Below are 14,718 nucleotides of genomic sequence, written 5' to 3'. Positions count from 1 at the left end.
CCATTCAGGTTTTCTGTTTCTTCTTGAGTCTGTTTTGGTAATTTATATTTGCTTATTAATTTGTCTGTTTCTTCTTTTTGAAATTTATTGGTATGAAGTTCATAATCCCCTCTTATCTTTTATCCCTGTTGTATCTGTAATTATGCTCCGTTTGCCACCCTAATATTGTTTGTTTTCCCCATTCCTTTATCTCTTGATCTGTTTCCTTTTTCCTTCAAATAATAAAGTTTTGGTTCTGTTGATCTCCAGATTGTATCTGAGATGTCCATGTCATTGATTTTTATCTTCATTGTTTATTTCCTTCTACTCCCTTTGGGTTTATTTGCTTTCTGCTCTTCTTTTGTTTCATTAACTTACACATGTTATGTCATTAATTTTTGCCATCTCTCCAATTCTATTATAAACATTTAAGTTTTAATGTCCATAATGACTTATTTGACCCATGAATTGGCTGAATGGGTTTTTTTTTTAAATTTCCTAATGTCTAGCATTTAAAGACGTTAACAACCAAACTTTGTTGAATTCTTACTATATGCCAGGCACCAATCTTCACATTTTACACTTACTAACTTATGTAATCCTCCCAACATCTTCACAAAGTAGGACCATTATGACTCCAATATGATGTATGTGAAAAATGAGAATACATAGAGAGTTTAAGCAATTTGTCCAAGATCACAGAGCTCCTGAGTTGGCAGAACCAAGATTTAAACTGAGACAGCTTGGCTACAAAGTACAACCACTGTACATATTGTCTTCTTTTTGATGACTCTTTGATTCTTATTTTGTTTTCCTTATAATAATTATTATTACATTGCTTTTTCCCTTAATTCCAGTGTGATACGGAGAAAATGACCAGTGTGATATTGAAGGATAATTGCTTTATAGAAATTTGTTGTTTTCTGTCAAACCTCAACATGAATCAGCCATAGGTATACAAATTTATTATGAGCTACTTTGTGATCTAGAATATGGCCAGTTTCCATGTGGTCTCAAAGGAAGATGCATTCCTGAATGAGGTAAATCAGTCAAGCTGATTAGTGGTATTATTCTAATATCCCCTATTCTTACTGAGGTTTTGATCTGTCTGATCTATCAGTGATTGAGTGGACTGAAATCTTCCATTGTTGGTGGTGGGTTTGTTGGTGTCTCCTTGTGTTCCTGCCAATTTTGGTATCATTCTTTTGAAGTTGTGAAGTTGCGCTATTAGATGTTTACAGATTTAGAATTGTCCTATTTTCCTAGTGAATTTAATCTTCAGTTTCTTGCAGTGCCTCTCTTTAGCTTTACTAATGCCTTAAAATGTATTTTGGCCAGTTTTAATTTGAGGGTAACAGCTTCTGTTTGGTTGGTCTTTCTGTGTTCGATGCTTTTACTTAGCCTTTCTGTGTTCATGTGTTGCCTTTATGTTTCTTATAAACAACACTTATCTGGTTTTTAGATTTTGTTTACTCTGACAACCTCATTTTTATCTGTTTAGTCTAAATTTTTATCTGTTTAGTTTGTTTTCATTGCTGGTGTATCTGAGTTCATTTCTTCTATCTTACTCTTTGCTTTCTATTTTGCTGTGTCTTACCTCTGTTTGTTTGGGTTTCATACTTTCTTTCAGATTTATTGTTATTCCCCCCCCCTCATCCGAACCTTCCAATTCTTCTCTTCTAGTTTCCATTCTGCTATGTTCTTTTTTTTTACCCTACCGTCCCTGGTCAGGGAAACAGGGACTGAACCTGCCCCTTTGCATTGGAAGCATGGAATCTTAACCACTGGACTGCCAGGAAAGTCCCCCTTGTATTCCTTTTGTGGTCGCTGTAGCAGCTGGAGTATGTACTTTAACACACAAAGTCTAAAATTAATCTTCATTTTTCCACTCTCCCAACAACATGAGAGCTTTAATTGCTTTCACTAATCATCAGCTCCCACGTTCTATAGCATCCTTGTCCATTACTTCAGTAGTATGTTTTTCAATCCCAAGCGTTAACTATCATATTTATTATTATCAGGATTTCTCTAGAACTACCACTTTTTTTTTTTAAACCAATTTCTTTGCTCACAATTCCTTGCATTTCTTTTGTCATTTTCCTTGGAGTACTTTCTTCAGAATAGTGTGGGCCTGTGGCAGTAAACCTAATTCTCTTTGTCTAAATATGTCTTTATTTCATTCTCAGCCTTGAAAGGTTAAGCACTGTTAAGGACAGAATTCATGGGTGACAGTTCTTTTCTCTCAGCATTTGAAGTTTTTACTGTTATTCTGGATTCTCTTGTTGCTGAGGAATCAGTTGTGTATCTAATTATAATTTTTCCTTTCTCTTTGCTTCTTTAAAGATATTTGTTTTATTTTTTGATGATCTATGGTTTCACTGTAATGTATCTAACTGTGAAGTTGTTACCTTATTTTTCTTATTTGGGGTCATTTGTATTTGCTGAATATGTATATTTGTGTCTCTTGACAATTATGGACAGTTTTAGGCCACTGTGTTATTTTGAATATTTATTTTTTATTTGTTTATTTCTTTATCGGGCTGTGCCAGGTCTTAGTTGTGGCATGTGGGATCTAGTTTCCTGACCAGGGATGGAACCTGGCCCCCCTGTGCTGGCAGCACAGAGTCTTAGCCACTGGACCACCGGTGAAGTCCTAGGCCATTGTCATTTTCAATATTGTCTCTTTGTATTCTTGTATTATCTTTCTTGGTGTAGTAGCTAATATCTGCTCGCGCTGCAGTTTGGATTCTGTTGTTGTCTATCTCTTCTGATTGTCCTTTTCTTACTCTTGCATTTTGTGATGCTGGAATTTTGGAGCTTTATCTTGGTAGTTCTTTCCAGGCAGAAGGGATCTGCATTTATCTCTGCCAGAGGGCTGGAGACCACAACCCGCTTGAACTGGTTTGTAGCTTTGTCTTTGTCTTTGTAGCTTTGAGGGCCTCATGGAGAGTATGGATTCTGGCCCTAGAGTCATATGAATGCAGGCCAGGGTCAGAATTCTAAGCAGAGATGCTTCTCTCTCTCCACCCACAGCCAGAGCTGAGACTAGCAAATTTCCTCCTTATCTTCTTGAGTGAGCAGTGGTGTTTTCTCACTTAAATAGACATTGTTTTCCCAGAGAACTGTGTTTATACAGGTGTCTATTTTATTGTTTGACCTTTCTTTTTAAATTTTTTATTTATTTTTAATTGGAGGGTAATTGCTTTACAGTATTCTCTTGGTTTCTGCCATACATCAGTATGAGTCAGTGATAGGCACACATACATCCCCTCCCTCGTGACCCTCCCTCCCCCCTCCCACCCCATCCCACCCTGCTAGGTCGTCACAGAGCCCCAGTCTGAGCTCCTGAGTCAGACAGCAAACCGCCCCTGGCTGGCTGGCTGACATATGGCCGTGTGTGTGCTTCCATGCTGCTCTCTCCATTCATCCCACCCTCTGCTTCCCCCATCCCATGTCCACAAGTCTGTTCTCTATGCCTGCATCTCCGTTGCTGCCCTGCACACAGACTCACCAGCACCATTCTTCTGGATTTCACATATGTGCATTAATGTACAACATTTGTTCTTCTCTTTCTGACTTACTTCACTCTGTATAATAGGCTTTACGTTTATCCACCTTATTAGAACTGACTCAAATGCATTCCTTTTTATGGCTGAGTAATGTTCCATTGTATATATGTACCACAACTTCTTTATCCATTCATCTGTGGATGGACATCTATGTTGCTTCCATATCCTAGCTATTATACATATTTCTTTACATATAACTTCTCACTTGGTCTCATTACCTGCTACCCATTTAGGTGTCATGCTTTCTTATTGAGTTCAGCTTCTGAGTATTTCTCTTTATCAGTTTGATATGCATCAAAGTGATTTTTATTTATTTATTTTTTTGTTTTAGTGATGCTTAATTATTTACAGACTGTTCATGGTTTTTTGCAGTACATGAATTCCTAATTTAGTTTCCCTTCCGGTGCCCCCGTATCTTTCTCACCCATTTGGGTCCTCCAGTGCACCAGGCTGAGCACTTGTCCAGAAGGCTTGTTCTGGTTCACCCTGCTACAGCTCCATGCGTTTGCCTTGAAACATCCCGCCCCCCAGCGTTCTCCCAAGCGTCCACATGTCTTTCTAGCATTCCGTAGTCTCTTTCTTTTTTCATTAGGTCTCTCGTTAGCCTTCTTTCTAATTCAGAACGTGCTTTATATACACGAGCTGGTCCTTATCTTTCCTGTGTTACTTTACTCGTATAATTGCTCAGTTTCACCTCTTCATTGGAACTGAGTCCACAATGATTCTTTTCAACGGTTCTCCTGAGAATCCATGGAGTGGATATGACCACACTTCCTCAGATCATTCATCTACTCGATGGGATCTAAAGGTTGCTTGTCTCTTGGTCCTGGAATTATACAGTGCTGCGAATGAACCCTGGTGTCAGTGCTCTTGATAGATCTGTTTCCATTGTTTTGAAGAGTATGTGGTAATGGATGTTCTCCATTTCCGACATTTTTTGCATCTGCATCCCTGTTTTTCCATACAGGCCTGATCTCATTTGATTCTCACATCTACATTATAGATGTGAAATGTTCCTTTTCTGTACACACCCTCCAGGATCTCAGCTTGGTAAAACTGCTTTGTATCCCATCACATGGCCGGTTTGTCTCTCAAACATGCTTATCAGCACTATTTTCAATCGGCAGTGATTCAATTTTAAAAGAACCTTTCTCTCTGTCTGTCTTGATCATGGCGACAGCATTTTTAAAAATCACAGGTCCTTCTGAGTTGCATGGTATTTTTGATACCTGTTGGCCATGCCCAATTAACTACTCGATGACTGAATGTCCAGAGGCTTTTTCTGGTCCCCACCTGACCTGTTTCCAAGCACTTTGCCCTGTCGACACCCCCCTCAGCCAGCTTCTCCCAAGCTGCAACATCCATGCTCCCTTCCTCCGTTTGCCTGTTTTCTTGGTCTGCTCTGCTAGCCTTCTTCTGCCTGACCTCAGAACGTTAGCCTTTTCCATAACACGAGCCTGAGTCCTCTCTTCTCCCTGTAGTTAGTGTGTGCGTGCTAAATTACTTCAGTGGTGTCCACCTCTTTGCAATCCTGTGGACTGCAGCCCACCAGGTTCCTCTGTTCATGGGATTCTCCTGGCAAGAATACTGGAGTGGATTGCCACTTCTTCCTCCAGGGGATCTTCCTAACTCAGGGATCAAACCGGTGTCTCTTTCGTCTCTTGCGTTGGCAGGAGGGTCCTTTACCAGTAGCACAACCTGAGAAGCCCCTGTGTAGTTAGACTCTTGATAATTCTGTCCCTTCCATTGTTTTGAAGAGTTATGTAATGAGGATGCTATATCTCCATCCCAGACATCTATTTGCATCTGCAGTCTTGTATCTAACCTTCATTTTGACCAGGCCACTTGGATGTCTCACTGATTCTCACATCTGACATTTATGGATGTGAACATTGGATCTTTTCCTGTAAACATACTCCTGCCAGGATGCTCAGCTTGGTAAACACCATAGCATATGCTTCCCATTCACGTGGCCCGGGCTTTCTCTCTCACACATGCCCCCGGCTAATCCACGCCCGTCTCCCTCTAACTCCAGCCCACCCAGGTCTCCCATCTTTACCAACTAGTCCAACCCTTTCTCTCTTGCCTCCTGTGGGCTGTGATCACTTGGCAGACAGAGCCATCTTTTTTTTTTTTTTTTTTTTGAAGTTCAAGTATTCTTTATTCAAAGTTGAAAAATGTACCACACTGCATTATTGCAAAAATTCACTGGTACAAAAACACTTTGCAGCTGGTGAGAAGGCAATAAAAAATCACAAGTCATCTTCTTCCAAAGAATAAAATTATCTTATGACTTTACATTGCACCTAACTTAACGTATTCAATAAAACGAATGTCCAAGAGGCTTCTTGAGGTACTGAGTCACTTGATACCTGTTTCCAACCTTATCTTTGGGGCCCTCTCCTGCCCGCACCCCACCTCCAGTCCAGCCTTCTTTCCAGTCCTGAACATTCCATGCTCCTTCCTGGCCACGGGGTGTTTGCACATGCTCTTCTTTCACCTGGAGTAAGCTGTCTCCATTTCTGGCTTGGCTGACTCTTTATGGCTCTAAGTTAAACAAGCCTTGAAAATTTTCTCTGGCATCTCAGTTAGAAGAGGTCTCTCTTATTTATTCTTTCTTCGTGAAATCCAGATCTTTTCCTTTCTGGCGCTTACTTCAGAGGATTTTTTAAAAATTATTGGAGTATAATTGCATCACTGACTCAATGGACCTGAGTTTAAGCAAACTCCAGGAGATGGTGAAGAGCAGGGAAGCCTGGCCTGCTGTAGTCCACAGGGTTGCAAAGAGTTGGACATGCAGAGTGACTGAATAGCAGCAGATAATTGCCTGACAGTGTTGTGTGAGTTTCTGGTATACAGTGAATGAGGCAGCTGGATGTGTGCATCCCTTCCATCTTGGCCTTCCCTTCCCCTCCACGCCACCCTTCCATCGGTGATGACCTAGAGCGCTGAGCGGAGCCCCCTGTCTGCACAGCGGCTTCCCATAGCTATTTCACACATGGTGGTGCATCCATGTCAATGCTGATCTCCCAGTTCATCCCACCCTCTTCCCCGCTTGTCCACACATCTGTTCCCTGCATCTGCATTTCTATTCCTGCCCTGCAAGTAGGTTCATATGTGCCATTTTTCTAGATTCCACATATATGTGTTAATATATGCTATGTGTTTTTCTGATTTACTTCACTAGGTCCAGCCACATCTCTACAGATGACCAATTTTGTTCCTTTTTTATGGCTGAGTAATAGTCCATTGTGTATATGTATAATAGCATATCTTCTTTAGCCATTTATCCTACCACAGATGGTTTAATCACCTGTCTATTTGTCTCTTTGACTGGTGCCTGCCTGTCTTCTGAGGACAGGACTGTGTCTTTGGTTCGCAGTCTGTGGCACTCTGCCTGCGGTACAAACCCTGAGCAAATGTTTGGTGATGGGACCCACAGGTGAATTCCCTTGCAGTTCACAAGCCCTGCGAGTTCAGGGTCATTCCAAAGCACGCAGGGCAGGGCAGGATGCCTTGTGACTACCTGCATCAGAGCATCTGTTGTCTGCTGGGCTGTCTGGAGATGCCACCCTGACCACAGCTGTCGCGGGAAAGGGAGCAGTCAGTCACCCACACACGGGTCCTCTTCCATGTCAGGTGGCACAGATGTGTAGCTGTTGTTCAGTCACTTGGTCGTGCCTGACTTTGCAAGCCCGTGGACTGCGACACACCAGGCTTGCCTGTCCCTCACTGTCTCCCGGAGTTTGCTCAAACTCATGTCTATTGAATCAATGCTGCCATCCCACCAACTCATCCTCTGTCACCCCCTTCTCCTCTTTCCCTCAGTTTTTCCCAGCGTCAGGGTCTTTTCCAAGAGATATGTTGGTGTAAAATTGACCCAAGTCCCTCCTGGATGGTCTCTCTATTTTCCACTGACCCTCCTTTAGCCAAAAAGATGAGACTGATTTTATCTTCTTCTTCTAAAAATGAACAAAATGTACCCTCCATGGGTTTAAAGGGTTGGGTTGGGGGAAGAAAGCCTGTTTCTAATTTGTTCTGATATACTTATTCAACGTAATCATATACTAAAAAAAAAAAAAATCAGAGATGTGAAAAGCAGCAGGAACATATTAAACTTTCCAGTGTACAAAGTTGAAATCATAAAATATGTTTTGTGGGGCCTTCACTGAAACGGGACACAACCTTAATGACTTTCACAATTACTTGCTTGGAGGCCGATGTAACCCAGAAGGCAAGGCTAGAGTAACGTGTCTGCCCAGCCTGCTCTTTCCTCCCAGATCCTGGCCCGTGTGTCCCCTGAGGATGCTGTTGGCTTGGGGAGCATATCATTTAGAGTTCCTTCTGTCTAGTCCACATTTCTCTCTTTATTCACAGTGAAGTAAGCTAATGGAAAATATTATTCACTTTTTGGGGGCATTAAACTTCTTTCTTCCCTCACTCCCCGTCGTTTTTCTCATCTCCCCAGTCCCCAACCTGAAATGTATAAGCCAAGGCCCCTGCTTAGAACAGTCCAAGGTGGAAGAGAAGAAAAATGATGGAAACAACCATTTCATTTTATAATGAAAACCCAAGGTGCTAGGGAGTGCCTTGAGAGGATGGTGGAGAGAATTCCCTAAGACTCCAGGGGATCTGTTCACACTGGAGCGACAGTTCATGTCAATTTCCCTCTAGTGGAGAACAAGCAGGATCCGAGATAATACTGCACATATACAGGCAGACACACACGTCACGCACACACACAGACACTGCCCAGGCTGCCGTAACAAAGCTTAAACAACAGAAATGTATTGTCCCACAGTTCCGGAGGCTAAACATCCTAATCAAGGTGTAGGCAGTGATGGTTTCTCCCGAGGCCTCTGTTCTTGGCCCGTGGTGATGGTTTCATCGCTCAGTTGTGTCCGACTCTTTGCGACCCCATAGACTGTAGCCTGCCAGGCTCCTCTGTCCATGGGACTTCCCAAGCAAGAATACTGAAGTGGGTTGCCATTCCTTTCTCCAGGGATCTTCCCGACCCAGGGATTGAACCCAGGTCTCCTGCACTGCAGGCAGATTCTTTACCAGTGAGCCGCCTGGGGAGCCCTGTATGTGACTGTCTTCTCCTCCCTGCGTCCTCACATGCTCTTCCCTCTGTGTGTCTGTGTCCCAGTGCCTCTTCTTTTTCCCTCTTTCTCTGTTTCTTAAATTATGAAAGTATGATCATGCATTTACAGGAGACTTGGAAAATACAGAACATGTAGTTCCATTATATATTACAATTTTTTTAAGTAGATAAATTAAGATTTTTAGTTGGAATTTCAGTATCAAACTCTCAAAAATTAATAGAATGAATATACAGAAAAGTAGAAGAATGTAGTAGACTTGAGAAGCACTATGAACAATTCAACAGAATTAAGATTTACACAGCTTTCACACGATGGCGGGATTGTTGTTGTTCAGTTGTTAAGTCATATCTGACTCTTTGTGACCCCATGGACTGCAGCACACCAGGCTTCCCTGTCCTCCACCATCTCCTGGAGCTTGCTTAAACTCATGTCCATTGAGTCAGTGATGCCATCCAACCATCTCACCCTCTGCCACCCCCTTCTCCTCTTGCCTTCAGTATTTCTCAGTATCAGGATCTTTTCCAATGAGTTGGCTCTTCACATCAGGTGGCCAAAGTACTGAAGCTTCAGCTTTAGCATCAGTTGATACAAATTCCTCACGTCTCTTCTTATAAGGACACCAGTCATCATGGATTAGGACCCATCCCAATGATTTCATTTAACATTGATTACCTTCTCACAGGTCTTATCGCCAAATACAGTCACATTAGAGGTCCTGAGGGTTAGGACATCAGTGTAGGAACTTCAGGGGACACAGGTCAGCCTAGAACACACACACCCCCCACACTTAGGCACACACTCTCTATAATGTCGTGATAGGGCCTCTCCAGAGTAAAATTTTAGGTTTGACTTGAGATACACTGGAGGCCAAAGTTTCAGGCCTGTGATGGAGAGATGCCCAATGTGACAGGCAGGGTGGGGACCCAGTCCGTTCCACCAGGCTTTAACCACAGACACATCAGGCGCCTAGAACCATGGGTGATGTGTGGTCCTCTGGCTGAGTGGGCCTCTTTGGCTCACCAGTTAAAGCTGAGACCATTTTGAGGCTTAGAAAAATGAAACAGAACCCCAACAGGGCACGAGGGAGCCCTGAGGCTGAAAGATGGGGGGGAAGTGTCTCTGGCAGGCGTAGAAGTACAGAGCAGGCAGTACAGCCCAGGTCATTTCGCTAGAATACTTGATATTCTTCTAGGAAGCACCGAGGAGGAAGCCAGTCCCTGGCATCCTGGGCCCCAAGGAGGGGCTCCTCCTCAGGGCAGAAGCAGGGCGCATGGGTGGTGGCTCTGGGGAGGATGGGCTGTGGGAGGAGATAGCATGAGGCTGCAGCTGTCATGACGCCCGGGGCGGTGGTCCCGCTCTGCCCCTCTCAGTCTGTGCTAAGGCAGCTAGATCATAGCTCCGCCCCCGGTGGTTTCAGATTAGTGGTGATGTGCTGGCCTTGCTGCCGCCTCACACGTGGTTAAGCCTTTGGGTTTTTCTCTCTACTTTATTTCAGTTGTCCACCAGCTCTTTGAGGGCTGTGAGCCTTGTCACCTCAGCTCAGTCAGGACCCTGGAGAGTCTCAAATGATCAGAATCATAGTCACAGAGTTTTACTCAATTGTCAAGTGAGAGGCATTCAGAGCTGAGTTTCAGCATCAATTTCAAATCAGTTATCTGAGTTTCAAATCAGCCATAATGTGTGTGAAGAACTAACACAGGAGCATGAGGCATCTTTGTGTTCATGGAATTCAGTGCCCGTTCCGTGAGAGTCGGTGGGATTCTGTGCTGGTTTGCTGCCTTTCAAGTGGGCCACTGGCCTGCTCATCTGAAAGTCCCGATTGGCCTGGTTTCCAGGGCAGAGAGTGAACAGTTCAAAAGTGTCAGAACTACAGAGCTCCTGTTCCTCGCTCTCTTGCTGGAAGAGACCAGAGCTCAATGCTCAAGGAAAAAGTACTTTATTTCTTCAAAATTGTTATTTTAAGCCTTTAACAGGTGTGCTTTTTATGTATAATTTCTTCTCCCCAAGTGGGAGGTGGTATATACCATGTTCATCTTTTCTGCACCAGAACTTGATACATTATTCAAGAATTTAGCCCTCCAGACTCACTCCCTCATCTGTAAAATAGAGTAAGGCCTACCTCACAGGGCTGTTGAGAGGAAGAAAAGGATTAACTTGACATAATAAATGAAGTTTGGGTCAAGCACCCAGTGAGGTATCTGGCTGGTGTGGGGTACTTCACAAATGGTAGAATGATGACGGTGAAAGTTGACTTAGCTACTCCCTGGCCAGGGAAATACTCCCCGGGCCTGATCACACTCAGTCAGAACCTGATCTCATGTGGTTTGCCTGGCGGGTAGGAGTGGGGTTTCCCTTGTGCTTATGATGGGATGGGGAGGCCTAGCTTCTCCAGACTGGAAATGCTGCTGATTTATTTATGCATAAATACCTGATGGTGCTAGCAGTAAAGAACCCACTTGCCAGTGCAGGAGACTTAAGAGACATAGGTTCAATCCCTGAGTTGGGAAGATCACCTGGAGAAGGAAATGACAACCCACTCCAGTATTCTTGCCTGGAGGCTGCCAAGGACAGAGGAGCCTGGTGGGCTACAGTCCATAGGGTAGCACAGAGTCAGACATGACTAAAGCGACAGCACACACACACACAATCATTTTACCTTTATGAGAGTAATGAGAGTTGAAGAGGCCCTTGCTTCTGTAAACTAACATTGTGCAGAAGGCCTGCTCGGACAGCACTGATGCTGAGGGGAACCAGGAGAGCGGGGCAGCATCAGAGGATGACTCTTGGGGCAGGAAGCAGGGATGCTTCCCGTGGGCATTAGGAACCCAGAGTGCCTCATTCTTGCCCACTTCTGTCACTCAAGTGGCCATTTTCATAAAGGAAGTGGGTCCCCCAGGAAAAGGCTTCCCAAGTGGTTCAGCGGTAAAGAGTCTGCCTATCAATGAAAGAGATGCAGGAGACACAGGTTTGATCTCTGGGTCGGAAGTAGGAAATGGTAACCCGCTCCAGAATTCTTGCCTGGGAAATCCATGGGCAAAGGAGCCTGGCGGGCTATAGTCCATGGGGTTGCAAAGAGTCGGACATGACATAGCACACACACCCCCCAAAGATAATGGGTACCATGAGTTTGGAATATGAAGCTGCCCCAGGGAGTGCCCTCTGGAACCCTTCCTGGCCCATGTGGCTTGAAGATTCCAACAGAGGCTAAAGCTTGTCATTCCCTAGCAGAGCCGAAGTGCTAAGTGCACATACTCCCAGGAGACGCGACGTGACAGCTGCCTCTGGTGTAACTTACGTGGCTGGACTGATCTGGAAGCAGATTTTGAGAGAGGATCTTGGGAGTTAAGGGGGAGAACGATGAGCTGGAAAAAGGAAAGCGCAGGGGCCTTGAGAAGGTGACGGGCCTGAGGCCAAACACGGGCAGCTCTGCTCCCTCTGCTTCTGGCCTGGGCCTGATCCACCTTCTCGTGGGCAGCTGATTCTCCCAGGGTGTGTGCAGAAACACTTCAGGACTTTGGAAAGGAGCAGCAGGCTATATTGCCCTTTAAACAAGGATTTCAGGAAGTGAGAAAAGAAAAAAAAGAAGAAGAAATGGGCTGGAAACAATGTATATTCAGGATACAGAGTATTTAATGACATTAAGAGACAGAGTGGCAATTCAGGATTTTTACATCTCGCAAGAATCATAGGTAGCTTTGCTAATTTTTTTCTGCTTTTTTAAAAAAATTTTATTGGAATGCAGTTGCTTTGCAATAGTGTGATAGTTTCTGCAGCAAGGAGAATCAGCTGTATGTATATATATGGCCCCTCTTTTTTGGATTTCCTTTCCATTTAGGTCCTGCAGAGCATTGAATAGAGTCCTCTGTGCTGTGTAGCAGGTTCTCATTAGTTGTCTATTTTATATGTAGTATCGATAGTTGGGTTGGGTTGGGGGAGGTATCATTCACCTGCATTTTGTGGGGTATAATCATGAATTGGTCGTTTAGTTGCTGAGTCGTGTCTGACTCTTGCGACCCCATGGACTGTAGCCCGCCAGGCTCCTCTGTCCTGGGCAAGAATACTGGAGTGGGCTGCCATTTCCTTATCCAGGGAGTCTTCTTGACCCAAGGATTGAACCCTTGTCTCCTGCACTAGCAGGTGAATTCTTTACCATTGAGACACCGGGGAAGCCCACCTTGATTTGAAATAGAAAATCTAGCATAATTCGTTGAAATATTTTCGAAAAATGTGACATGACTGTTTTTAGATGTTTTTGCTGCTAGTGAAGACCACACTCCAAATAATATTTATGGACCAAAAGCCAATGGGACGGGTCAAAAATCTTAAAATAGTTATTCTGACAGGAGAAATAAAGTTATTTTCTTTTTTTTTTTCTCTAATTGTATGTTTTTAATTTGAAAGAAAATGTTAGTCCTTTATAATGATGGGACTACAAATATAAAATTTGTCTTTTTGTCCTCTTTTTTGCAATAGGGTTACATGATGGAAAATCAAATCTCAGGCTTAAAATGTGACACAGATGTGTTTGTCACTTTTGAAGGTGACAATGTCGTCATGCTGCAGGTAAGACTCAGGAAATGTTTATTCTTTTTAAACAGCAAAATTTTATTTACTTATTTATTTTACTTTACAGTATTGTATTGATTTTGCCATACATTCACTTGAATCTGCCATGGGTGTACATGTGTTCCCCATCCTGAACCCCACTCCCACCTCCCTCCCCATCCCATCCCACTGGTCATCCCAGTGCACCAGCCCCGAGCACCCTATATCATGCATTGAATCTGGACTGGCGATTCATTTCACATATGATAATTTACATGTTTCAGTGGCATTCTCTCATATCATCCCACCCTCACCCTCTCCCCCAGAGTCCAAAAGACTGTTCTATACATCTGTGTCTCTTTTGCTGTCTCACATACAGGGTCATCATTACCATCTTTCTAAATTCCATATATATGCGTTAGTATACTGTATTGGTGTTTTTATTTCTGGCTTACTTCACTCTGTATAATAGGCTCCAGTTTCATCCACCTCATTAGAACTGATTCAAATGTATTCTTTTTAATGGCTGAGTAATATTCCATTGTGTATATATACCACAGCTTTCTTATCCATTCATCTCCTGATGGACATTTAGGTTGCTTCCATGTCCTGGCTATTATAAACAGTGCTGCGATGAACATAGGGGTACATGTGTCTCTTTCAATTCTGGTTTCCTCGGTGTGTATGCCCAGCAGTGGGATTGCTGGGTCATATGGAAGTTCTATTTCCAGTTTTTTAAGGTATCTCCACACTGTTCTCCATAGTGGCTGTACTAGTTTGCATTCCCACCAACAATGTCAGAAAGTTCCCTTTTCTCCACACCCTCTCCAGCATTTATTCCTTGTAGACTTTTGGATAGCAGCCATTCTAACTGGTGTGAAATGGTACCTCATTGTGGTTTTGATTTGCATTTCTCTGATAATGAGTGATGTTGAGCATCTTTTTATGTGTTTGTTAGCCATCTGTATGTCTTCTTTGGAGAAATATCTGTTTAGTTCTTTGGCCCACTTTTTGATTGGGTTGTTTATTTTTCTGGAATTGAGCTGCAGGAATTGCTTGTGTATTTTTGAGATTAATTCTTTGTCCATTGCTTTGTTTGCTATTGCTATTATTTTCTCCCATTCTGAAGGCTGTCTTTTCACCTTGCTTATAATTTCCTTTGTTGTGCAGAAGCTTTTAATTTTAATTAGGTCCCATTTGTTTATTTTTGCTTTTATTTCCAATATTTTGGGAGGTGGGTCATAGAGGATCCTGCTGTGGTTTATGTCAGAGAGTGTTTTGCCTATGTTTTCCTCTAGACGTTTAATAGTTTCTGGTCTTATGTTTAGATCTTTAATCCATTTTGAGTTTATTTTTGTGTATGGTGTTAGAAAGTGTTCTAGTTTCATTCTTTTACAAGTGGTTGACCAGTTTTCCCAGCACCACTTGTTAAAGAGATTGTCTTTTTTTCATTGTATATTCTTGCCTCCTTTGTCAAAGATAAGGTGTCCATAGGTGCGTGAATTTATCTCTGGGCTTTC

The 14,718-nt window shown here is 43.1% G+C and overlaps 1 protein-coding gene across 2 annotated transcripts in view; it reads left to right on the top strand.

Annotated features, from left to right (window-relative positions):
* Window positions 1-14,718, top strand: part of ACOXL (acyl-CoA oxidase like) — a 319,722-nt gene that overhangs the window by 178,197 nt on the left and 126,807 nt on the right. For both annotated transcript variants that reach the window (XM_070474015.1, XM_070474021.1), the window contains exon 12: window positions 13,127-13,216. In XM_070474015.1, the coding sequence (XP_070330116.1) occupies window positions 13,127-13,216 (90 nt within the window). The remainder of the gene's footprint in view (window positions 1-13,126; window positions 13,217-14,718) is intronic.

Source organism: Odocoileus virginianus, chromosome 2 (assembly GCF_023699985.2).
Source record: "Odocoileus virginianus isolate 20LAN1187 ecotype Illinois chromosome 2, Ovbor_1.2, whole genome shotgun sequence".
Classification (NCBI taxonomy): Eukaryota; Metazoa; Chordata; class Mammalia; order Artiodactyla; family Cervidae; genus Odocoileus; species Odocoileus virginianus.
Note: the sequence above shows the minus strand (reverse complement) of the source record. Positions and strands in the feature narration are given on the sequence as shown.